General features: G+C 41.9%; 1 protein-coding gene across 12 annotated transcripts in view; it reads left to right on the top strand.

The window, feature by feature from the left end:
- Positions 1 to 26925, top strand: part of Cadps (calcium dependent secretion activator) — a 450183-nt gene that overhangs the window by 381354 nt on the left and 41904 nt on the right. For all 12 annotated transcript variants that reach the window (XM_074044111.1, XM_020172817.2, XM_074044112.1 and 9 more), the window contains 3 exons: positions 1770 to 1844; positions 2726 to 2809; positions 25025 to 25057. In XM_074044111.1, coding sequence (XP_073900212.1) covers positions 1770 to 1844; positions 2726 to 2809; positions 25025 to 25057 — 192 coding nt within the window. The remainder of the gene's footprint in view (positions 1 to 1769; positions 1845 to 2725; positions 2810 to 25024; positions 25058 to 26925) is intronic.

Genomic DNA, 26925 nt, shown 5'->3' with positions numbered 1-26925 from the left:
CATGAGGACTAAACACTATGGGCCATTTGCTTTGGTTTTCTTCTAATCAACTAAAATGAGGAGGAGGATGACTAAGTAGTAAGATCTTTGCTTTCTCTACCCTTATCAGCTACTTGTGAACTTGAACAAATAATACTATTCAAACTACAATTACAAATTACAAAATGCTTTTATATCTAGATCTTCAAAATAGATGTATGAGTCTGAGAGCCTCAGTGCCAGGAAAGGGCTTGGACACTGGTTTTTAAAATAATAATACTAGAACAGAACAGCTAAAATTTTAAGTTTTATTTTGTTCTGGATTGTGATATGCTTATTATATTTTTTATTGGATATAATATGACATTTTGATACATGTATATATTTTGCAATGATTAAATCAGTATATTTAACCTATCCATTGCCTTAAACATTTCTCCTTTGTGTGAGTGTATGTAGTAGAAATATTCAAAATCCTCTTTTTCTGGCTATTTTGAAATATGTAACCAAAAATCTTTATCCAGGGTTTGCTTATTCCCTTTCCAAAATCAGTAATTTATACTAGTGTTCCCCTCTTATTGGTCTCAGGTTGTTTTGTTTCTCACAGATAAGGTTGTAGAACTACATTTTTGTAGGCAGCATGACTTCTCAACTTACCCCTAAGACTTTACCCTGGTTTTCTACTTATAACCAAACCTCTCATCTCTTTGCTCACTCTCAATCTTCCTACTTGCCAGTTATCACCATACCAAACTACATTACTAAGGCTTATTTCTGTGTTTTCACAGCTTTTGTATGGTTTATTTAACTTTTATTTTCTCATGTGTCCTTTTGTCCTAATTTTTATTTGCACTGTTCCTTTCTTTTTCTGGTCCTAATTAATCATCCTTCTGAAAGTTTGCTAAAGAGTGGGTAAGTGCATTTTCCTTCCAAATAGCAATGTTTTGCATTGTTGTTGTTGTTTTGTTAAGGAAATACAGAATAATTCAAATGGATACTAAAATGATCTAATAAATGTCAAGGAGCTGGCATATAATATTTTGTGTTGAAATTGCTTTTCCTTTTTCCCTGGCATTTACAGCAGATTTTTGTTTGTGTGGGGGTTTGTTTTCACATTACTATCTAAATTTAAGTGACAGCCACAGTTAGAGAAATTGGAAAAACTTAGCTGCAGTCTCAGTAGAGGCTGTATGCCTGGGTCTGCTTAACCCTGAATGGAGAACATGAGTGTAGCCACAAGGGCTCAGAAGAAGACCCTTTGCCTTGACATCCAGGCAGTGCCTGGTCACAAAACTGGGGAGCTCTGAGGCATGAATGCAGAGCACCTGAACATTTCAGGGCAGTTTTTGCAAAGTCACTGACTCGGTCACATTCCTTTTGGAGGTATCTATGCCCCACGCACACACCCCAGCAGATTCCCAAAGATAATTTTTCTTCTTCTTTATTACATTATTGTGCTAGCTTGCTTTTTAAGATCCAGATCGACATGCTGCTAGGCCATTAAGCCATCCATGTATGTATTTGTTAATGTGTGTGTACCCATACATGTCAAAGGCATCGCCAGCCTTGGGTGAGGAACAGTGAGCCTGGTGATTTTTTTTTTAAGAGCTTCAGATCTCTTTCCATCAAAGACCTGGAGTCAGAATCTTACAGATGCTTCTAGAACTATGGAAGTACAGTGGTTCTGCAGGTCAGGCTTTATTTATAAATTGTATGATCTAAAAATTACGAATGGATGTAGCACCATCACCTTCCAAACATGCTAATACCTGTCTTCCTGTGTTCTTTAGCATCAATACCATTCAAAAATAGATGAACTAATTGAAGAAACTGTTAAAGAAATGATAACACTCCTGGTGGCAAAGGTAACCTTCAGCTTCAGGTGAAATGTTTCATTGTGAACATTGCTTTGTTATGTCTGCATTTCCATTAAAATGTAACACGTTAAAAAGTTGAGCTGGATACTTGCACGTCTCAGAAACAACATTGCACCTCACCCAGCCACAGCTCTGAGTGATTTCCTGATGATGGCGAGCCGTGTGAAGATAAATTGATGAAGTGGCATATAATAAGAATTTGTCCCCAAACGTTGTTCTAGGTTACGCAGGAAATGTTTGTTTTGTTTTTCAGCACTGACAAAGTTAGATTTTTAAATACAGAAAGTTAAACGGTAATAAGGAATTCTGCCATCATGAAAACCCCTTTTCCTCTAGTTTTACATGCAGTGAGAGTCATAATAAAACATAAAAGTCAGATAAAGCTATTTCAGTCACCCTCATGAATTATAGAATTTTAACTAAGTAATGCTGAATGGGAAGACATTTATATTTGCCAGTGCTAAACTTCTGTTTCCCCCAAATTACTGATAAAATACAAATAAAAATAGATTGGATTAAATGTAGTGCTAATATGTAACGTAAAAACTGCTTTGCGCAGTTTTGGATTTTGAAAAGTGCATTTAATATTATCGCATGCTATATGCAACTCAATAATATTTTGTCACTTTGCACTTCTGTAACACTCTATATTTGCAATCACATAATAATGACGAGAAAGCCGGATAAGTCAAATATTGCTATGTAAAGACGGGCTCTTCCTTTCTCTGATGGTGGGAATTAAATAATAAAATGCAAAATTGAGCAGAGGACTCAGTCCCAGTCTCTATGTGGTTGAAAAGTGTTTCTCCTTATTGGGAACAATTACAGTTTAAAATAATAATATTTTCTCTTTTTTGCTGTTTTACTAGTTTGTAACTATCTTGGAAGGCGTGCTGGCAAAATTATCTAGATACGACGAAGGGACTTTGTTTTCTTCTTTTCTGTCATTTACAGTAAGTAAAGAGCTCGTTTCTTTCCTGGTTATTGTTTTGGTTTTGGTCTTGGTTCTGCTTGCAGGAAGGGTGATGTGGTATCATTTTGTTTTGGGGGAGTATGGACATGTCTGTTAATTGCTGTCAGCTATTAACGTGTAATATTAATACAAAGAGAACAGACAGGACAGTTTATAAAGCCAGGTGATGCAACATTTGTGAATGTGGGTCTATGTACATACATCTGTACACACATGCACACACACCTCTATATACACTCATGCAGAGGGCAGCCTGGCTTCGCCCACCTTAGCAATCTCAGGCAAATCACTTAGTGTGGGCACAGTTCCTCACCTGTAAATAAGAAAAATTAATTTTAGAGACTGCACATGGAGACCTGCAGGTCAGATAGAGTTGTGAGTATGTTTCATATGGTCCTTACTGCTGCAGGTAGTTTCTTAACCAAATTAGTTGCCTATGTTGAAAAACCAGGAGACTTCATGCAGAGAGGTGTGCAGTCCTACGTGGGTCTGCCATGGCATAGCCATAGGGTACCAAGCTGAGCCTTTAGGTCTCTGCAGACTGGACAATGTCTGTAGCCTGCTGCAGCCCCTTCCTGAAGATTCCTGGGTTCCTACCTGCCTGGGCTTAGGAGTATTTGCGTTCACAACCTCTTGAGAAGATGACTGTGACCTTCACAAATTCTGACACACTCCGGTTTTGTGCCAAAATTGAGCAAAGGTGAAAGTGAGGTAGGAGGTAGGCAGATGCTGTCCTGTTTCCTGTAGATAAGTGATCAGTGGAGTGTGATTACTGGACTGCTTCCTGGACCCACCCTTCCTAGTGCCAGGTGAATAACATTGCACGCCACATACCTCCCTGCTCCTCCCTCCCTCCCTCCCTCCCTCCCTCCCTCTCTCCCTCCTTCCTTCCTCCCTCCCTCCCTATTTTTTCTTTTGGTGCTGGGGTTAGAACCTAGGGCCTTGCACATGCTAACCACATGTTCCACCACTAAACTACATCCCCCAGCCCCTTCCCTGACATTTCTGACAGCAGGGTTCTTGCAGGCTCTGAGCTGTTTCCTTTTGACAGTGCCATAGAAAAGCCAATCAACTTAGGATCCACTGTCTGTGGGTCTTTAAAACAGCCTCACTATGGGGACTCTGCAAATGGGTATTGAATGCCAAAATGAAACGCAGCATACAATAGTAGGCAGCACAGCACCATCTTACAAATCCCACAAAACCAAGTTCAAATCCCATTACCACTATTAGCTAGCTATGTGATCTTGAGCAGGTGTCTCACCCTCTCTGAGCCTCAGTTTTCTCATCTGTAAGAGAGTGAAGGATGGATAATCTCTTTTATAATGAGTATTATAATGAGATAATGTAGGTGAAAGATGGTAGCATGGTCCTAGCTTATAGTAGACATCAACAAATGGCAGCTATTAACAGCATGTAACAAGGTTATTATTAGACACAAACATGCAGGCACACAACTTCTTTCCAAATATGGCCTACTTTGGCCATTCCCCTAACCCATACTTCCCTCTTCCTGGGGATTAAGGGAAGTGTTGACAGAGACCATTTAAACCATTTCTAGCATCCGTGTTTCCACATGCCTAATTTGTTTCGATGTGCAGCTCTGACCTTCCCAGGTATAAGAATTGAACTCAATCCCCAGAGTTGTGATGGTCTTAGTCCCTGGAGCTTTTTGGTGAAGGTGGAGTAAGAAGGGGATAGTGATGACAGCATTTCTACCCAATTTCACCCTGCAGAGCCACCGAAAATATGTCACAGCTGAAAGAAAACTTATCGAAACCCACTCCCTTGACAAACGAAGAAAAACAAGGCCCAGAGAGGGGGAGAGATTTTTCTGAGGTCACAAAGCAATGGGCAGACTGGGGACAAGAACCCAAGTCTCCTGCCGGCTTTTCCCCACCACGGAACAGCTTCCTGGAGAGAGTGGGATTCAGCTGGCAATTGCCTGGCGCTAGAAGCCAGATGGGCAAATGAGTGGGGAAGATTCATAAAGAAGGATTCAGGGCACATGAGTGGGAATTATTAGACAATGTTTCATTCTTCAGTGAAATTGTAAAAATGGTGAGAAGGGACAGAATTAAATACAACATTTCTGGAATATATCCCCCTGACATCCACAGAAGACATCACTTGCTTCAAGACTTCATTTTAAGCATGTACTTCCACTGCACAGGACTTGAACCCATGAAAACAAGGAAGGCCTCTCTGCTCTTTATTAGCTCCAGGGCCACCCTAATGACTGACCAAGAGGTCTAGTGGCAGCCACATCTAGAAAACAGTACCCAGAGAGTCTAACAGACCAGAGTGTCCTGTGCAAGAGTTTTTTTAACTCAAATTCCTATCTTCTCTCCTTTCCTGAGACATTTTACAGCCTCACAGCAAGCCCCGTAATGCAGAACACTCGGGTGCCTATTGCTGGGCCTGTAACTTCCCTTCTTAGTGACACTTCTCCCACACACTTGGCCACCCTGAGGCCCAAAGCACCCACTTCTCATTTGCAGCCTGTGTTCTTGTCTCCTGCCAGGATTCCAGTATTAGGAGGGCGAGCTGTGCTTTGAGGTGGCAGGAATCTCTCCACACATGGATTCTGAGCTTCTGCCCAAATTCCAAAAGGCCTTTGAAGGATGCCTGCAGCCCAGTTGTATTAACTTCTCAGCAGTTCAGTAGATGTGAAAAGAGTTGGGCAGAGAGAGCAGGTATTGTGTAGAGAGTTGGAAACCAGTGTAAGACCCAGCTGTGCGTCCTAGGACCCTGGAGAGAGTCATAGAGCCCATGCCCATAGTCTGGCATGCTATCTTTAATCCATTCCCATTTCTGATTCCATTCTTCAAGTATTACTGTGCACTTACCACATCCCCACCTCGGCGGGACTGCCAAGAATGAGCCATGTGCTCTGCCCCCCAGAAAGCTGACGAGTACCGACAAATATGCCACCCTTTCCCCCTCTTTCTCCTGCTGAGCGCCTCCTTTCCTGGGTGGGCTTGATTTCATGGTCCAAGCCAGACATTTTGGAAAACGTCTGCAGTGGCGCGGAGCAGGCAGGAATATTTATTTCTCGTCTCCATCTGCATTGCTTCCTCTCTTGGAGAGGAGCTGGGGGAGGAGGGAGTATGAGATGTGGCTTCATCTTGCCAGCCCGAGAGGCACCCAAGCGTACCCTCCTCTCCTCCTTCAGCAGCCTCAGCAGCAGTTGCAGCCTGGGATGGATGGAGGCAGGCGCCTCTAAAACTTTTCAAAGATCAGCCCAGTTGGAAAACGCAATTAGCAACTATCCGCCCATTTCCCTTGCCTGCAAGATGTGCTTTTGTGTGGGCTGCCTGTTTGGAAAGGTCCCTGTCTTGTGGGTAGCCTTGTGCTGTTCTTTTAGGAGGCCAAGAAACAGGACAGGCAGGTGCCTGGATCCCTCTCTCAGAAAGTTCAAATGCTTTCCTCAGTCTCATCTAGGTACTAACAAATATACTGGTCCTAGATTTCTTTCATTCGTTCACTTACTCACTTGTTTGCCCATTATCTATTTCCAGAGTTCTTAGGTATCAGTTGTAGTGCTAGGTGCTACGGTCACAGGAAAGAGCAAAAAAGAAGCTCTCTATCCTTTTGGAGCTTACATTTAGTGAAGGAGAAAGGAGAACTGATGATCAAGTGGAGGAAAGTGTGGCACAGGATCTACAAGGGAGAGAAAGGGAAAGTGGAGAGGGTATTCTCAGCTAGGACAGCCATACAAGATCTCTTGGAGGAGATGTCACAAGCAGAGACTTTAGGAGCTAGCCTTGGATAAAAAGGAAGGGAGAATCTTCTGGAGAGAAAAGCATCTGCAGTCACCACAAGGCAGGAAACATCTTGCAGGATGTTTTGCAGGTAACATGAAACAGTGTTTAGGGATTAAGTGGGTATTGGTGGTGGAGACCCAGTTGGAGAGGGCAAAGATGAAAGGTCCCAAAACTATGATGTGTTGAAGAGCAGGGCTGAGCTGAATGTGTCCCGAGAGGGAGTGGGCTACAGCAAGAAAGACAGCCCTGAATAGAGAGCTCAGCTTGGTTCCTTTCCCTGGAGCTGGGTAACCTAGAACAAGGGAGCACACCAGCTTCCATTTCCTTCACCGCAATATGATGGTGGTTTTATTACATGACTTTGGAAGTCTAAAATAACTACAGGAGTACAGCTCGCATTCCTTAAGCGCTTGCTGAGTGCCTGGCACAGAGCTAAGTGCTTTAAATGTATCTTATCTGTGAAATCTCAGAACAGTTCCATTCCACCAGTGCTCTTCAACAAATGACAAGCTGAGGCTCAGAAAGGTTGAACCCCTAGCTCCACCCGAGCCTTCCCTCTCCTAACTCCGGAGCCTTTGCAGAGGGATGAAGACCTTGGAGGAGCCCAGCTCCCACCCCAAAGCAATGAAACAGTTACATTAAATCCTCTGAAGCCTGTAGAATTCAGCAGCCATCCTCCCATCAAACAGATCCATTTGAGGTGGTCACAACACAGCATGAAATCCACTCAGCACAGGGAGAAGGAGCTCCAAGCCTGCTGTGCATCTAGTCCTCTAGGTCACGAATTACCCTCATTCACCATTTTTTTTCTTTCTCTATGGCTGTTTTGCCACTTAGAGATGAAACGAAGAAGACATGGCTCTTCCCACTAGGATCTATGACACAGCTGAGTTGGTGTAAGTCACTGCTTTTGTGCACAGCTCTTAATGTCATACCTCCAAACAAGTCTGTCACCTTGGTCAGCCAGAGGTGGATTAGAGGAGTTGCGTGCTGTCCACAAATATTTTGGTCAGGAAGTAGTTTGCATTTTAGAGTAGGTTAAATGTTCATAAGAATTGTTAGTGTATTCTTCCATGGCATTTCATTTCTGCTTTGACTTAGAAGAACAACCAAGATAGACAAGATGGCTTTTTTTTTTTACCCCAATGGGGAAGGTACTGTCCACCCTCCAGACAGTAAGAGCATAAAATCATCAGCCACAGGATTCAGATCAGTTGTCTGATATGTTGCAGAGTGGCTGGGCCTGCCTTCGACCCGAGCACCAAGCTTGGTCATGGCTGACATTATTGAACACTGAGTGATCTCCTTGCATTGTCTCCCTCCATCCTCTCAATCACTCCATGCAGTAGGTTCAGTGCTTATTCCCATTTTACAGAGGAGAGACATCGAGTAATTCACCCAAAGTCACAGCTGGTAAGAATTCACTCATTTCCCCCTGTACTATGACAATGTTATTCCCAATACATGTCAGAAACCCATCAGTGAAGTCAGGAGATGACTCTTCCAGGGACCCTCCACTAACTGATGTCATTCCTAAGGAAAAGCATTATTTATTTTCAACATCTACCAGCAACATTGATTTATAAATAATTAGCCTACTAATCAACCAGTTTTTCAAAACATTGAAGTTAAGGAACTGTCAAAGTTCCCCACTTCCTTGGCGTATTCCAGATAATCTTCAGTTTTATGTTAGTCCTTTATTCAACACACTTGAGTGCCTACTACATGCTAGGTACTGAAGTCTTAGCAAGAAATAAAAGAGATAATGCCTCTTATTGGACATTTGTGGGACAGATTTATTCCCAAGAAGTAATTACAAGCAGTATTATTATTCAGAGAGAGAGAGAAGTAGCCAATCCAATGGGATCTTAGGCCAAAAAGGGACCCAGCCTCATCTGGGAGGCCATTGGAGGAGATGATATTTGCCCCAAGACCTAAAAGATAAGTAAAATTTTGCCTGGCAAAGAAGAAATCAAAGAATGTTCCAAGTTATGAAGGCCTGAGGGAGAAAGGGAAGACCTAGTGCATTCTGGGAACTGCAAGTTCGTGTTGCTCGGGGAAGCCAGGGCAGAAGGAAGGAAATGGCAGGGGTGGAGTTGAATGCTAGGCAGGCACCTGATCATGAAGAGCTTACCCATAATGTGGAATTTAAGGATTGGAAGCAGTGATTTTACCAAAATTGATTCAGTTGCAGAAGTTGAGAAGTCACAGAGCTCCCTGTGACAAGTCAGTGCCAGGCTTGTGGTCTTCTGAAGCCAAAGCTAAGTCACCATTGGAAAGAGGTGTGACTCAAGTAATAGAGCACTTGCCTTGAAAGCACAAAGCCCTGAGTTCAGAGCCCAGTGGTGCACACCTGTAAACACAGCTGCTCAGGAAGCAGAGGCAGGAGGATCATGCGTTCAAGTCCATCTGGTTAAAGTCAGCTAGCCCCTATAACAAAATATAACGAAAAGGGCTGAGAGTGAGGCCCAAGTGTAGAGCTTTGGTTTAATCCTCAAAATAAAATAAAATAAAAGCCACCATTTATTTCTTCTACTGTATTTTGTTCAGAGCATACCAACCAAAACGCTGTGCCCTAAAGTTACACAGCTGTAAAGCACCAATCTGCCATGTCTTCAAAAACCTCTTTCATCAGTTGCTTCCTGATGTTTTAGAATTAGACATTGACTTCAGGGTCTGTGACAGATCTTTTTATCGCCTAGGAGGACATCCTCATTTCCAGTTGCTGCCTTAAAAATGCACTTGACAATTAACACACCTGCTGTCCAAAGCAACCCTGCAGAAGCTTTAGAGAAGGAAAAAAAGATAAGCATCCACAGTTAACCATTTCCCTTAATATTCTTTTGTAGACAACAGAACACCTTTCAAAGCAAACATAAGATAGACACAGTATTTTGTTCAGACTGGGAGGTCTGAGCAACAGGTCACAAAAAATGCCAGCTGTGAAAGCAGTACCTAATGAATATATGCTTAGCATCAAACAGAAAATAATTATTGTGAAATCAAAAGTTATAGCATCTGCCCTGACCGCCAAACCACATGCAGAGAGAAACTTACCACGAAAAAGTTTGAGTTGTGAGAGTGAAATCCAGCAAAACAGAAATGGGGACAGGTTATCGACCACTTCTGAGCTTTGATTTCTTCATCTGTAGAGTGGGACTACTAAACAGTTGGACACACAGTGAAGGGTAGTGAAGGGTATCACACCTGGCGTGTGGCTGTGCTCTATAAATAGCCCTTCTACACCTGACCATCAACTTGCTCAGAATTATAAGAAAGGTTAAATGACCCAATAATCTTAACCCAGTATTTTCTCAATACTTTAGTTCCAGCATAATAATCTTTATCTCCTGTGAACGACCCAGACTGTCTCTAACAAGATCAACCAAAATCATCGTTTACATTTCAGGATATTTGCATGTTCAAAATTTTGATTCATCAAAGATATTTTCCATTGTGCTTAGTGTATTTTTAGCAGTTTGGGTCTCATTTTAATTCTTTAAAAATTTTTCATTCATACATAATCTCTACCTCCTTAATCAAAATTTTGGCTATGGCTGGGGATATGTGTCAGTGGTTGAGCACTTGCCTTGCATGCACAAGGCTTTGGGTTCCATCCCCAGCACTGTAAGAATAGCCCATTCTTCAGGCATAGTTTGGTTCGAATCAGCTTCATGCCCATATGCCCTGAGGTTTCTGGTTTGTCCAGTTCTGCCCCTTTTTGAAGTATAATCTTGGACCCATTAGTTTACCTGTGACCCTAGCTTAATAACTTGTAAAGTAGGAATCATAATAAGAAGTACATTGCACTGTGGATGGAATTAAATGAGAAAATGTTATATATGTGGAGTGCAGTAAGTATTCATTAGATATTATTGTGATTATTAGTACTAAGTAAGGAATATTGCAGTCAGTCACTCAATCAAGCACCGAGTTTTAAATGACTACTGTACGTAAATTAGTGAGCCAGGAGTTGAAGAGATAGAAAGGTTTTTAAAAACAAAACAATTCTGTCTCTATTGTCTGAAAGTTACCATGTAGAGATACTAGAAGGAACTGTTGAGATTTTCTGGTCTAGCATTTCCAGTGACATACCAGGTTCCTGCCTGCTGGTGAGAGCCATTTCTCTGTATCTCTTCCTGTCACCACATTTATGATGGCGTACTGGCAGCTGGAAGTTGACCATGGTGGGAGTATTTGCACGGTGGAATTAGTAAACACCACCACTACTAGGTAGGCCTTTTTTTTTTTTTTTCCTTTGAGACAGAGAATAGGAGAGGGAAGAAGAGGCCTTTTTTTTCTGAGCCAGAGAGAGGAAGAGGAGAGGAGAGAGAAAGAGAAGAAGAAAGGGGAGGGGAGGGAAGGAGAGAGACAGGGAGAGAGGCCTCAGATCAGCACTCTTAGAGGCCAACTGTGCCTACCTAGAATTTAATAACTTCATTTTATTTATATTGATTTTATTTGTTTTACCCTTACTCTCTCTTACTGAGTGTGATATATTGATTTTCCACTTATAGTAGTAATATGTTTCCCTTTATAATTATTTTTAAAGAGAGCCAATTGAAAGAATGTTAGGTAAATGTGTTACAGATGGCACATGGGTTGTAGTCAATATGAGGAAGTTGATATTCGTGCCAGAAGTTTGGGAAGCACACAGACTTTCTAGTCACCCCATTTTACAGCTGTGGAAACTGAGGCCAGAGAAGAAAAATGACCTGTACAGCTAGCTTAGTCACAGAATCCTGGCCTCCTATGTCATCCACTTGTTCATTTTCACCACTCATTATCCAAGAGGAAGAAAACGGGTGAAAATCTCTCTACTGTGTAACTTACCTAGGTTGATCAGTAAGTTGTCACTGGCAGTGATGATGTAAACAATTCATTCTTTCAAGTTCAAGCTGAGGCAGCCTGGAGGATAGTCAGGGCACCAGGGGTGGCAGATAGCTCCTTCATGCAGGATGTTACATTCGGTAAAATTTCTCGCCTGCTCAGCACCAAGACGCTGCAGGGCCTGGGGACATCAGCAAGACATGGTCCTTGTCCTCTTGAGCTTGCATTCTACTGAACTTCAAGACATTCAAAAGCAAAGCAAAACCGGGGAGCCAGAAGCAGGCAAAGGGCCCCACTTCTAATGAACAAAAATAAGCCTCCTTGGAGAGTTGACAAAATTAAGGCAAGTGTGTCACATAAATGGATGAAAAAGGCAGCAATACAGCATGGCCCTTTAATGTGCAAATCCTGGAGTCCAAGGGAGCCGAGTTCAAATGCCAGCTTTATAATGCCACTAGTGTGGGTCATTTAGGAACTCGTTTAACCTCTCTGAGCCTCAGTTTCCTCATCTGTAAGTGACGATAGTCATCGTGCCCACCACTGTGAGGGTTAATTGCTAATAAATTGCTTAGCCTCTGCCAGGCAAAAAGTAACTATGCAATCACTAAGTCTTAGCAGCACTGGGGGGGAGGTCTTTGAAGAAACCCTTGAGCCTTATAAAAATCCTGTCTGAGAAGGAGGGATGGGGACAGAAATGAAGGAAAAACAGGGCTCTTCAATTGGGCATCTGTTCAGAAGCCCTGGGGAGGGGGGAGGAAGAGAGATGAGAACATATACTTCCTGGATCCAGTCTGAGAGCACAGAATCCTCAGCAACAGGAGACAAGAACGGTTCTCCTCATTAACGAGGCTACAGCTCCTAATCAGTGCATGGAACAGAATGCTTTTGCTTAATAGAGATCATTTCCCTGCCTCTCCCTCGGCTCCGCGGCAATGCCAGCAGCCCTTTGTTTCACGAAAGGTAGGGACTTTGAGTAGTGTGGTGGGATGGGCTGTAGGAGGCATGGTCACCCTCATTATTATGATAATAGCTGAATCATAATCAATATTTATGAACATGCACAGAAGCCATGCGATCACGCAGCAGCCCTGCAGCTGGGGTTTTGTGCTCTTCTCTAAGGATGCTTGCAGGAAAGCAGAGGAGCTCTCTCACCGTCCCCTGCCTCCTCCCCACTCTGAAGCTCTGCAGTGGTCCTCAGGGCTCATTTCAGATTGTCCATGATGGTTTCACAATTATTTCTGGAGTCTTACTTGTGATCAGTGAACATTAGAATATTTTTTTCGTTCCAAAGCATTTCCATAGTCATCATCTGACTTTTACCTTCATACCTTGGTAAATTATCTTGTGGAAAAGATAATGCTGGACATGATGATTATCGCCACATACAGATGGGGAAACTGAGGCTCAAAGAAGTCATCTAGGAGGCAGCCTGGTGGGTCAGACCCATGTGAGTTCAAATCCCAGCCCTGCTACTTCTTAGCTGTGTAACATCCTTGAGACCAGGTTTTTTGATTTTTTTTTCATTTGCACAATGAGGAGACTACGTAAATTCGGCATCCAAACATCAGTAAATACATTCCTATTTTATATAGGACCATATGTCAGGTATTAAGTATTTCAATGTTACGAGAAAATTGAGCAAGGACATATAGCTAACAGTTGAGACAGCCAGAGTGAGAGTTGAAACTTCACCCTCTTTTTCATTTTCTGAAAATTTTACACTTTCCACTTGTTGTTAATTTAGGAAAAATCTTATTTTTTTAGCATTTCTATGGTTAACTCTTTTCTTTCAAATATGAATCAGATTTTGAAAGCCAATGATCCTTTTTCTGAGCCATGAGCTGCTCATGAGAAAATTTTCATGTCAGCGTTCCCACATCTGAAAAAACAGCATTTATAAAGTCTGAGCCTCCTAAAAAAAGAGAGTGGGTGAAAATGACCTCACAAAGTATATACATCTATGTAGTGTTGGGGTTTTTAATTTTGATAAGATACATATGACAAAATTTACCATTTTCATTATTTTGAAGTAATACAGTTTGGTGGTATTAAGTGTTCATACATTGTGTAACCATCACCACCATCCACTCCAGAACTCTTTTCTCTTGCAAAACTAAACTCTGTACCCATTTATGTAGTGTTTAACTCAGTGCTTACATGAGCATAGCACTTCACAATTGGCCCAGCATGCTCTTGATCCTTGGCAAGCAGTGAAGACATCTCATCCCTCTGATGGCACAGCTCTGGGAATCCATCATTCTGTCTATGGTTCCAGATATACTTAAGGGTTGTGTTTTTCTGCAGTCCTCAGAAGGCATTGGAAGGGGCTTTCACTGTAATTGTCACTTGGCCCCAGGCAGGACTAAGGTTTGCTCAACTGTTCACCCGCACACACAGTCCCAGTACATCCCGCCCACTCACACATTCTGTCTCACCCAAGCAGTCGATCCCTCAGTTGGCACTTAAAATTTATTCATCTTCCCAAGATGCACTTAGAGCATCCAGACTAGGGGTGGGGGTTGTCAGGTTTTGCTTTTGCCTTTGTACAGGACAGATCTCTAAATACTGATTCTTAACCAGAGAACTTGAGGAAGTTATCCTAGGAAATGACACATTCTTCCCACAAAATGTCTTTCTCCACAAGAACATTGAAAACTCTACAACTTGTTTTATTCTTTTTCAACAATTTATTTTAAAAAGTAATATAAGCATATAGCTTAAAAACGAAATAGTACAAAAACACTCAGTTTTTTAAAGCAACAATTCTCCAACCTGCCGCTTTATACTTTTAATCCTTTCCATTAGAAGAGACCCTTGAAACCAATTCACTTTACCCCCCATCTGTAAGTACTGTTATTATGTGACTATTTCTTGATTGGCCAATCTTAGAGATTATTTGCCTCCCTACTCTGGTAGGACTTTAGCTCACTTTACCAATTTCCCCCTTCTCTACCTTTCTTCTATCAGCTGTATCAGCATTATTGATCCTCTTGGTACCTTGACAACTTTATTTCTTGCATCATCCACACAATGAGACTATTGACACCTGTACTCTTTCCTTTCCTTCCTTCTTCCTCCAATTAATTCTACATTCTAACATGGAGTTGAATAGCACATTCTCCATGCTTACTAATACGTGTCGTAACTGTGTGAATGTCTCTTGAGTCTAGACAGCACTGTCCAGTAGAATTTTCCACAATGATGAAAATAGTCTATGTCTGAGCTGTCCTGAACAGTGGTCACTAGCCACCTGTGGCTCTCAAGCTCTTGAAATGTGACTGGTGCCCAAGAATTTTTAAATTCTTAATTATACTTAAATTCATTTAAGTTTAAATAGACACAGTTTGCTGAATAGTGCAGGGCCAAACTAACCTTAATATACAAGATCCATTAGGGAGAACAACCTGCCTTTCCAGGAAAAATAACATTAATAGCTGAAGCATAGTTCTCACTGTACTCTGTGGCTTGTTTAATAACTCAACAATCTTATGAGGAATTCTCTCCCCATTTTACAGATGAGGAAAATGAGGTGGAAAGGTTAAATAACCTGTCCAGTAAGTGGTAGAGCTAGAATTTGGTCCCGTACATCCAAATCAAGTGTATGTTCTTCCTTGGACTGCCTCTAAACCCAATTAGAAATCCAATGTCCTTTTTCTCATGCATCTAATATGCCAAAGTATGATATAGCCATAGATGTGGCTAGGACTATGCTTATCATGGAGACTTTGTGCAGATAGATATCATCCTTTGCCCTTCCATTTCTTCCATAAAAAAAAAAAACATGAAAACAGGATATGAGCAGATGGAGGGACTCTAAGAAAACTGGCAGAGGGGCTTACTTCCCAGACACAGAGGGTCATTCCTTTGACCTGCTATGACCAGCATGTTCTGTGGCAATAGCACCCTGAACAACCTGATCATCTGATCCTGAAGCAAGCAGGCTTGGACCTGGTTAGTGCCTGGGTGGGAGAACAAATAGCATGTGCCAAGAGCTCACCGTGCATTTTATGATGTTCCTTCATGTGCACCATGTTCATCTGTCCCCATGATAGCAGGAAGAGAGGCCAGTGAAGACAGAGCTGGAGGGTTGCTGATATGGCAAATGAGGTGGTTGATGAGAAACACCTAAAACAGTGCCTGGCACATGGAAAATGCTCAGCACATGCTGCCTATTTGTAATCCCTTTACGTCTTTGCCAAGTCTCCCTCCTGGGCTTCATTGTCTGTTACCTATGTGAACAGTCTTTATTTATCTCTAATTTTTCCCTTTCCCTGTTACTATAGTCTTTCCTGGAGCCTTATTTCCACAGTTCCTATTAATACTAAAACATTAATAGCCTTTTGTTTATTCTTAGGGTATTTATAACCTTTTCAAGGTGTGTAAAATATCTCCCACATTCTTTCTAGAACCTGCCTCATATATATATACCCTCCAAGAGTCACATTTTTTTTTAATCTGGAAGGCATCTAAGGAAAAAACAATTAACCTGGCCTTCATTATAATAGATTAGGAAATGAGACCAACTTGGTAGGCAACTAGCCAAAGCCAGCCAAGGATTTAGTGGTCAAAATAGGATTAGAAATTCTTATTTTCTAATTCTTTCCCCATACCCTACTGTCTCCCACTTAATTCATGTGCAAATTCAAATATTCCTTTCATCTCCTTTTGACCATTTAAAAATGTAAAACTATTCTTAGTTTATGGGCCATATAAAAATTGGCAACAGGATGAATTTGGCCCACAAGCCGTATTTACCAACTCTTGTTCTAATCTAGAAAATAATGGGAACATAGTTGGTACCCCCAATTCCCAGCTAACTGTGAGTGAATTAGACCCTAGAGATAATATTAGCCAATGTTTAACTGAGCTCTCTGTGTACAACGCACTATGCTGAGTGCTTTTTACGATGCCAACCTGTTACATCTCATAGGATTTCCTAAAGAAGAGAGATACTGTTAATCTGTGGGAGATTAAATGATTTCTCCCAAGGTCATATAGCTAGTAAGTATGCCTTGTAATCATACCACCCTTACTACTCAACTCTTGAGAATTGTTTAACCTTCCTGAGATTCAGTATTTCCATGTGTGATTAACTGAGCTAATTATATGTAAAGTGCTTGGCCACTGCCATCAACATAGGTGCCCAATACATACCACAAATAAATGATCAGGGAACTATCAGGTTGCTACCTAATGTGTTCATATACAGGAGACCCAGGAATACCCGGGTCCTGTCCTAGACCGTTATCAATCTTCCCTCAGTGGAGAAAGTTGAGGAAGTATGAGGCAAAATATTGTCTTCTTGAGTGTGTCTGTTATCTATGGCTGCATAACAAACTATGCCAAAAATTAATGACTTAAAGCAATCGTTGTACTTTGCTCACAATTTGATGGGTCAGAAAACTCTTCGCCTGCATGTGGCAGTCACTGAGTGGCTCATTTAGTCAGCAGCTAGATGTCAGATCACATGGTGATTCTCCATGTGACTCCTTCCCTGACTTGGGGCCTCAGTGGCTGGGTTTCTCTCTGAGTGCGGCCTGTGTGTGGTTCCCTGTGGAGTAGTGATCTCAGGGTAGTCAGACTTTGGTGGCAGCTGGCTTTCAAGAGGGAGGGAACAGTAGCTTCCAGCCGTCTTCAAGACTAGAATCAGAACTGGCATGGTGCCACCTCCATCATGTTCTATTGGTCAAAATAGTCACAGGCCATCCCAGACGCAAGAGGGATGAATGAATAGATGCCAGTTCTCAGTGGGGAAGGGGCATGCGGATAAGGAGGAAAAGACTTGCCCACAAGCATCTTTGGAAATAATTATCACAGTGTGAGCTGGGCTTCAAGTTCCAATACAGAGAACTCCTTGGAGCCATACAAGTCCCGAGGAATCTCTTTCTGAGAGATTACATCAGAAGAACTAGGGAGAAATAGAAGCACAGAGAGGGCCTAGACCACACCTATAATATAATATAATATAATAGTAAAAAAAGAGAAGATGACCAGGCCTCTTTCCACAGAATGCCTCGTGCTCTCACCTGAAGCATTCTAACCATGAGACAGAAGCACCATACCCAAGCGTGTGGGGTTTTAAGTCTTAATGCTCCCCCACTCCCAGCACATGTAGTCCAGTTTCTACCTTTAAGCCTAGCCAATCAAATCAGCTTGCTTGGAGATAGACCTAAAAGGCAGTGTAAATATAATAACCAATGTGAACGAATATGAACTGGACACATAGTATGTGCTAGATCCTACACAAAGGTGTTTACCCATTTTGACTCCTTTAACCCTTTACAAGCATGGTAAAAGTAAATTAATGCAGGTAAAAGTAAATTAATTCAGGTAAAATGCTTAGAATAGTACCCTGCATGTGGTAAACACTTAAGAAATCCACCTTTTTTTTGGCAGTTCAGGGGTTTGAACTCAGGACCTCATGCTTGCTAGGCAGGCATTCTACCACTTGATCCACTCCACCAGTCCTATTTTGTTTTGGGTATTTTCAAGGTAGGTTCTCACAAACTCTTTGCCAGGGATGGCTTCACACCTTGATCTTCCCGACCTCTGCATCCTGAGTAGGTAGGATTACAGGCATGAGCCTCTGATACCTGGCTCTGGAGAACTCTCTTTTTAAAAAATTAATAACCTATACAACTGCCTTATAAGGAGGACTATTGTTCTTATTGTCATTGGCACTTTTTTCCACAGAAGAAGCTGATGCCTATGTAGATTAATTACCTGCCCACTTCTAGTAAGTGATAGACCCAAATGGCAGCCAAGGTATCTGCCTCATGACCCCAGGCTCCATTGTACTACTGAGAGAAAGGAAACAAGGGGACCTTTAAGCTTGTCTAGTAGAGCTGACAAATACCAGTTCCTTTTGAACCGATGGTACCTACTTGTACTTTTCTTAATTGTCCTCTAAGAGTGCTGTAGCTCCAACACCAATTTCAAGAAAGCCCTAGAAAACTCTACTGGGTAAAGCATACCATGCTCTGAAGTCTTTAGCCTGCAAACTTTTCTTGAGCCAACACTATATACCTAGCAGTATAGGCACTGAGGAGAGAGAAAAAAGTTCTTCTTCCTATAGAACCTAGATTCTACATGTAAAGGTGACAATAGATGAACAATTGAATAAGAGAGAAAATTATTTTAGGATCATAGTGGTACCAAGTTTTACATCCTAAACTGCCTTGATTGACTCTTAAGCAAACAAAAGTGAAAAAAACAACATGTCTCTAAGGTTGCCTGGGTTAGGAAAGTAGAGAAAAAAATTACAATTTTGCATCATTAGCCTTGTGGCAGAAATTCACCTTGAAGTAAATGCAGCTAACCCTTTGAAATGGTGGGATGGTCTACGGTTTCTGGGCAAAAGCAGAGAAATCAACGCAGCACTCATGAACTCAGATGGGCAGGGGTGGAATCAGCTCATGCAGAGAAGAAATCATTTCCTTGAAATTTTTTTAAGAGACCATGGGGAGAAAGGGAAGCCTAGGCAGTCACTAATGTAGTGATATCTGGTCAGAGTTTTGGGTTTTTTTTCTGCCATCTTTGAGTCTTACCCACCAGATTTCTGTTTGCAAAAAGGACCTAATCCACTTTTTTTTTTTGTCTGTGCATTGATTTAATAGTATCAAACCCTCAGGTCCGTGTGGTTTGCACCTGGGTTGCTTTTTCCCCAAATGAAGCAGGAGAAGTGGTTTAAGCCCCTGCCGTGCTCCCTGTCAAAGCTACACAATGATTAACTCAGGTCCCCCTTATTAGGACCAGGCAGAAGAAAATCCCTTAGTCATCAGCATTGTGAAAATCCCAGAATGGTGAGTGTTCAACGAATGGAACACTCCATTCGTTGGACCTAAAAACTAATGGAAGAGCTGAATAGAGAAACCATTAAGCCTGTCTACACACGCTAAGTCAGGTGGAGGGCCGAGGTAATTAGCTAGGACTTTCAGGCCAGAGAAACAGTTTTGGACCTTCTGTCCTGACTGAGTCAGTCCTGATAATTATTCAAATCCTTTATGCATTTTTCCTGGAGAAGCCATTTTAGGTGTGTCCACACACACACACATACACACACAGAGGATATGACCAGTCAACAAAAGTAGTTGGAGGGCTGGAGGCATGGCTCAAGCAAAAGAGCACTTGCCTAGCAAGTGGAATAGCCTGTGTTCAAACCCCAGAACTACCAAAAAAAAAAAAAAATAGGTAGTCAGGTACACTTTAAAAGTACATATAAATGGTAGAATAGGCAGCTTAAGGGATGGGAGGTCCAAAGCTATAATTTACTTGTGTCACTTCAAGCCATATTGCTTAATCTCTCTTGTTTTCAGTTTCTTCGACTGTAAAATGTGTTAATAGGACTCCTTTCCAAAGATTGCTGTGGGGATTTCATATAACATGTAATATTTCTAACTCATTGCTTAATAAGAGATAAGCACTCAAAAAAGTTTGCCTATTATTGTTGGTTGTTGAAGGAGCTGAGTGACCCACTGAGTGTTTGGAGAGACTGTGTGTTTAGACATCATCTAGGAAGGGGGCCAGGAATTGGGGCAAGTGCCTTCATCCCACAGCCCCTAGAATGGCACTTGTTCTATAGTAAGTGCCATCGGTAATCAAGTTGTTCACTGATGGTTCATCTTTCTAACTTCAGCCCTGGCCACCATCAGCCTCTCTTGGTTTATCTCCTTTTCTATCTCTGCTCTCAGAACTGACTCTGACTTGGGGGGCAGGGACGGAGGGCTAAGGAATACTGCTAGAGAAGGGAAATTCATTGTCCCCACCAGAGGGGCAGAAAACAGGGAGTCCCGAGAAACGAAGCACAGCTGCTGTCATAGTTCTTGCCTATCTTGGACAGGTGAGTCCCTGCTCGATGGGATGTCAAACTAGATGTCTGGGGCAAAGCCCTGACCTTGCCCTTGTCCCTTGTGCTTGAACATGGCATGGTGAAGGAAGGCCTGATGGTGCTACTGAGCGTAACTGGGACACAGCCTGGGGAAGTGCCTGTAACTGTACCCAACTCAGCTGCCCTGTCGGAGGAGGGCAGGTCTCTACCTTCAGTCTTCATGTTGTAGGGGTGAGTTCTCTGGAGTCACAGAACTGGCAGAAAGTATTCCAACCTGAGAATTGGTTCAGTTTCCTGCTGGTAACCTGGGGAGATTCCAGCTTCCTTTTTATAGAGATCACCATGGCCTAGAGGTGCAGAGTGAAGGTGACTGTCACTACCAGGAGGAGGAGCATGAGTGTTACCTATTCTATTAAGCCAGTGTTTCCAGCAGTCAGGAGGTAGCTGTGTTTAGTGCCATCAAGCACTGTTAAGGCATGTTTATTTGCATTGCCTCATTCAACTCACCCAGCATCCTTTTGAATAATGTTAGTATTGCCCCATTTACAGAAAAGTAACTTGTTGAAAGTCACCATGCTAGAAAATGGCAAAGCCAGACTTCTCACCCAGCTAATTGTGAACCCATCCTCTAAACCACTTCACTAGACAGACTCCTTTTAAAATTAAAAAAGAAAAGAAAATTAGACACAGACACACACACACACACACACACATTCTGTGGACAACCATTGATAATAGTGTAGAGAACAGCAAAAGTTACTGTATTTAATAGGTAGAGCTTTTTAACTGAATTTGTGTTTTGTTAAAATAGTATCTACATAGCTTCACAATCTTGTGTAGATTAGAAGGGCTGTCATTTGTTTGATCTAGACATAGTGACTGGTGCACACTTAGGTTTTCTGGTGATAATTTCAAAGCCCTAGTGGGTTGGGTATGACTTGATCACTCTTCTCTACATAGAAGATAGCTGGAAAAAGTCATGTTCCTATGGATACTTAAAGGAAAGGGAAATCTTATTGGTAGCTCTGCTGACCTTACACAAGAAAGTATTACAGGGACCAGAGTTCAGCTCCTAGTCCTGTCCATTGTTTTACTCTACTGCATCTCAACCTGCCTAATAAAATAAATAGACAAAAAAAAAACAAAAACAAAAACAGAACTGGTGACCACTTCCTAGTTTATAAGGAGATTAGAATCAGAAAACAGGAGGCAGTCTAAGAGGTACCCTCTCCTATAGGTAAAAAAAAAAAAAAAAACACACCTGACCTAGACATGCTAGTGCATGCCTATAATCCCAGCTACTCAGGAGATGAGGTAGGAGGACCATGATCTGAGGCTGGCCCTGGACAAAAACAGGAGAACTTATCTAAACACAAACTAAAGCCAAAAGGTGTAGGGTATGGCTCAAGTGCTAGAGCAAGGCCCTGAGTTTAAACCACAGTAACACCAGGAAAAAAGTAAAACCATCTAGAGCAGCCTTCCTCACCTGGGCTTGAAATTCTTCAGGGAGGGGGAAGGCTCCACACCATCAGAGATGGTCACTTCCCATCAGAACTGTGCTGGCTATTTACATCTTCTCCTGGGGCCCTGTCACCGTTCTCACCCATCCTTATGAGCACTATAGAACTACCACGGGCAAGCTCTATGCTACCCTGAAGCTCTTCCATGAACCACGATGATATGGTTCTGCCTCTTCCAGACTAGATGCTCTGCTTCACTTTCCTTATAGAATACACTTCCAGACTCCCCTTCATCCTCAGCATCAAGGCCACAAGCAAAAATGATAATTTTTCTAAATGGCAATAGGACCACAATTAACCCAGGGTGAATTTTTTCCCATAATTATGGAAAGGGAGGAAGATGAGTGAGTCTAAGTGCAAATCAGCACTTACCAGATAACAGAGCTTCAGGTTCTGAGTGCAGGATTTCCATTCATGCATGGCTTGCCTTCTCTTCCCAAACTGCCTTGTAAGGAATAGAGTCTGACTGGTGTCACTCTCCGGATTGGAACTGCATGTTAGTGGTAAATGGAGAGTAGGCGTGTTTAAAGGTTGATCATTTCAGCTGTAGCAAAACTCCCACCAACTGCCAAGCGTTCACTTTACAGAGCCAAGGAGGCGATTTCTAACTGAGGATAGCTCTTTTGCCAGCACTTGCTCTGACCCCTGATGCTTGAGCTCCTCCAGCTTTTCTACCAGCCCTGAGAAGACTGGGTGGAATTTGGGTGCAGAAGGCCACATCCAAGTCCTGACTTCTCTTGCTTTTGGGCTGAGAACATGAGCAAATAAATTTCTAAAATTCTACGGATTTTAGTTTTCTTCATTATAAATAGACATGGCTAATAGCATCCATTTCACAGGATGGTTAAGAGAAGAAATTTTTCATGGAAGTGTTTTTTGCAGAGTGAAAAGCATCTAATTAGTAGATACTATTGTCCGTGAGGGAGGCTTGAAAAAAGGCAAGCTACCTTTTGGCCTGAACTAAATTTTTGAGTAGGAATGGAAAGGACAGATTTGGGGTTAGGGATCATTCAGTAGAAATGGTCATTGTGCATAATCTGGAAAGCCTCCCTGAAATCCCCTTCATGGCCAAGAGTGGTTTGCTCCTCCCGGCAGCCTTTGCAGGACCTCAGCTCTGCTGGTTTCAGATTGACCAGTGCAGTGGCCTCTCAATCTGGTCTTTCCTCTGCTTACTTCTCAGCTATCATGAGATCTAGCCACAAACTTTTTCTTATTCTGTCCCTCCAAAGATTTTTCCAATGTTTCCTTTCTAAGTTGGGTACCAATAAGTCATGGGGAGAGTGCTGTGAGCAAGGCCATCTTATCTTGCCTTTTGCTCTCATGACATTTGGTGGGAGACAGACATCGCACAAAAAGGTACTCAATTGAGGTTGGTCCTACAAAGGGGAAAAAGGGTAGGGCTCTCAGAGAATCTGTGATAAGAGAAAACAGGAATCATCTTGGGTATGACAATGATTCAAGTAGAGAGGACACACTACCTTTCTATAGTTCACTGATACATGTTTCTCCCTTTCAATTTTATCAAGAACTTTCTGGTATGTTTTCTCACTTGGTCAAGTATCAGTCCTACAAAGTAGGCAGTTTTGTCACCCTATTCTAGAACTCTAGAGACCACAGTTTCCCTGAGGGACAGCTAGTTCTGGTACTTGGAGAACTTTTTCCTTTTTTTTTTCTTTTGCAATACCTGGCATTTAAACTCAGGACCTTGGCAAACATTCTTCCACTTAAGCCATGCCTCCAGCCCTTTTTGCTTTAGGTTATTTTTCACATAGGGTCTTATATTTTGCCCAGGCCAGCCTGGGACTATGATCCTAATACCTATGCATCTCACATATATGGGATAAAAGGTGCATACCACCATACCTAGCTTGTTTGTTGAAATGGAGATGGGGAGTTCTCTCTAACTTTTTCCCCCCAAGGTTGGCCTTAAGTCAAAATCCTCTTGATCTCTGCCATCCAAATAGCTGGGATTATAAGCATAAATCATGGTGCCCAGTCACAGAACTCTAAATGTGAGACCCTTTTCACTCCCCCTCCTGCCATCTCTCTTGGGAGGTGATGTTTTAAAAAGTAACATCAGAAAAGAGCAATAGAGGAAATCACTTCCCTGGGTACTTTACTGGGAGACATAGAATGTGATTACTAATACCGGTCTCAGTCAAATGACAAAAGGAAGTGACCTGAGTAGTGAGAAGACCTCACTGCTTTGTGAGTGTGGCAGACTTTGTAGTTTCCAGTAGCTGGACACCTTGTCCGACCTGAAATGCAGTCTCAACCGTGCCTGGTGTGAGTCACAACAAAACACATAGAACATCAGTAGGTTTTTATTCCTCTAACCTAGCCACTCATTGACTTCCCACGGCACCCAGAGCTTACCCAGATTTGTTTACAAACACAGCTACCATTGGATGCATGCTTACTACATCCAGGACTTCTTGTGCAGTCACTCTTATATCACCCCTCTGAATAGGGCTTTATTAGTGTCTCCATTTTGGAAGAATGGCAGCTGAGGCTCAGAAAGATGAAGTAACCAGCCCAAGAGCACACAGTTTATAAGTGGGAGAGCTGAATTTGAATCCAGGTCTGACTCCAACTCCATGTTCAAGCACTACATACTTACCATACTCCCTCCCCAAAAACTGAAAATGAATTTCATAACCACTTCCTGCACTTCTCATCTGGGTGTTTTAGCCCTTAAAACCAGGAGGCATAAGGGTAGCCTTGGGACAGTTTTGAAGGGCTCTGGAACTCCACCCTCAGACACTGTGTCTGTCTGGAGGTAAGACACCCACTTATCACATCTCCTTCTCTTGAAACTCTGATTCAATGGAAACAGAGAATTGAGAGATTCAGTAGGGGCAACACAAAGCCCAGTTACACAAAGACCTAAGAAGTGCCAGCCATCTTAGTTGCTTCTCTACACTGTGAACTTCCCCTAATCAGTTTGGGTCTAGAGTAATATTTCTTCTTTTTAAAAATGAAGGAAGAAAATTTAAAGCTCCCACACCAGCTATAAAATCAGAATCTGTAAAACTGTTCTCTCTTCCTCCCTCTCTCTCTACCCACCCCTGACCCCTCATACACTCTCTCTAAAGTGCCTATGGCTTAAAAAAAAAGTGCATACAGTTTTGTTTATCCTGGTCAACTCCATGTGTCAGCATATTGTTTTAACTCAGAGTGCCACAGCTTGGAGCTATGAACAATTCAACGCAAATACCTGCCTCACTCCCATCCTCTTCTTTCCTCCTTAGGTGAAGGCAGCTTCTAAATATGTGGACGTGCCTGTGAGTATTTGAAAATTGCTTTCCTGGGTTTGTGGTTTTGTTTGAGTTTGTTTCTTTCATGAGGGTTTTGTTGGTGCTAATTTCACTCATTGCTGCTAAACTGTATATTCCTAACTTGGATCATCAGAAAGAGAGAAGCTAAAACTTTTGTAATAAGATGTTTCTCAGACAAGAAGAGGACATGGTTTCCTTCAGGGAGCAAGATCCGGTGTGAGGGTAAACTCACTTCAATTTCACTTTCCTTTGCATTGGTGTCTCTGGTTCCTTTCATTCTGTCTGCATCCTCCCCTCCTCCATGTACATCTTGGAAGTGGAGCCTTGAGCTAGAAATTTGCACAAGGGTGTCTGTATGTTTTCTTAAAAACCAATAAATGGTGAGTTTGTTCATTTGGGGGTCAATTCCACAATTGTTTTAAGGAAACCTTACAAAACTGCTTATAATTAGTGCAGGTCTCATTAATGAAGAGAGCCCTCTAAGTTCACAGATAAAGCACTTGAAGTTGCCCAAAATTTACATTTAAATTGAGGTTAAGTACTACACATGAATGTTAAAGTGTGAGATTACCTGTGATAAGTCAGGAGACATTTATAGACAGACTTTGCCCTGCCTATTAGCAAAATAAAATTGGAGAGATTTAAATATATTCCAATGAAAGAGGAAAGAAAATGATTCTGTTTCTCCATTTCTAACAAAAGAGGTGTGAGTCTATTATAAAATATTAAATTTAGGGAGCTTATCTCAACAGCCACCAAGGGTCTTGTACTGAACGTTTCTCATTCTGAACGTGGTTAAGTACCTTCCTTGTTCAAATACTTATTTGAGAAAATTTGTTTTTTTCTAAAAGGATTTATATTAACATTTAAATTCATTTCCCCAGGAAGCTAAGTGTGTAATGGTTTATTGGCTTATTTCTCAAAGGAAGACAAAATGGAAAATTGGAGTGAATTTAGCATTAGCATATACTTTGTTTATTTAATGAAAGAATGTACAATCAATAATTATGCTTTGAATTTATATAATACCTCTCATCAAGGGACCTCAGACTCTTCCATGTAGGCAGTAGAACAGAGAATAGAAAAGACTCACAGAACTGCAGCAAGGAGAAAAGTGAAGCCATTTACATTCTCTGGCCCCGAAGTATAAACCTCTACTTCCCCAGGAGTCTCTGGGCCTGTTTCTCCTCTTTAAAACAGAGATAATGATACCTAACTCTTGAATTTGCTGTACACTACATGTGTGGAGTCCATAGCACCATACCTGGCACTCATTAGCCATTTCAGTAGAGAAGGGCACATGCTGTTGATGGTAAGATGCCCAGGTTGTAAGGCAGGATGAGTGACAGAAATTAAAATCCTAGGCTCCCAGCACAAAGATCTGGTGTCTCAGACTGCTTTCTATGGGCCTCAAAACAGAGGAAAGATCTCAACAGTGAGATCTCCAGTGAGGACTGGAGAGGTGACCTGTAGACAAGCCCAAATACCTGGAAAAATCAGTCTTAGCATCAGGTTATGCTAGGTTGAACCACATGAGAATGTTATTTTAGAAAAGTCAAAAAAAAAAAAAAAGTCCGATATCTGTGATTTCTAATGGTTCGAACCTAGTGATTCCTGCAAGCCAGGATCAGATTTATTGTGCAGATGGAGTGAAATGGATTCTATATCAATGGAAGTGTACTGATCCATAGTCATTCAGTTGTGAATTAATGATACTACATTAGAAGTCTTGTTAGATATGAAGAAACCAAGAAGAAGTAGCAGTTTCTACTCTCTAAGTAGCAGGAGAAAATGATGCAGCATGTCCCCAAATGTGGTACATTTACCACTGATGATATGCTACATAATTACAGATACTACACCCAAACTTTATA

Source organism: Castor canadensis, chromosome 10 (genome assembly GCF_047511655.1).
Source record: "Castor canadensis chromosome 10, mCasCan1.hap1v2, whole genome shotgun sequence".
Classification (NCBI taxonomy): Eukaryota; Metazoa; Chordata; class Mammalia; order Rodentia; family Castoridae; genus Castor; species Castor canadensis.
The sequence above is the reverse complement of the archived record's forward strand: the minus strand, read 5'-3'. Positions and strand labels throughout refer to the sequence as shown.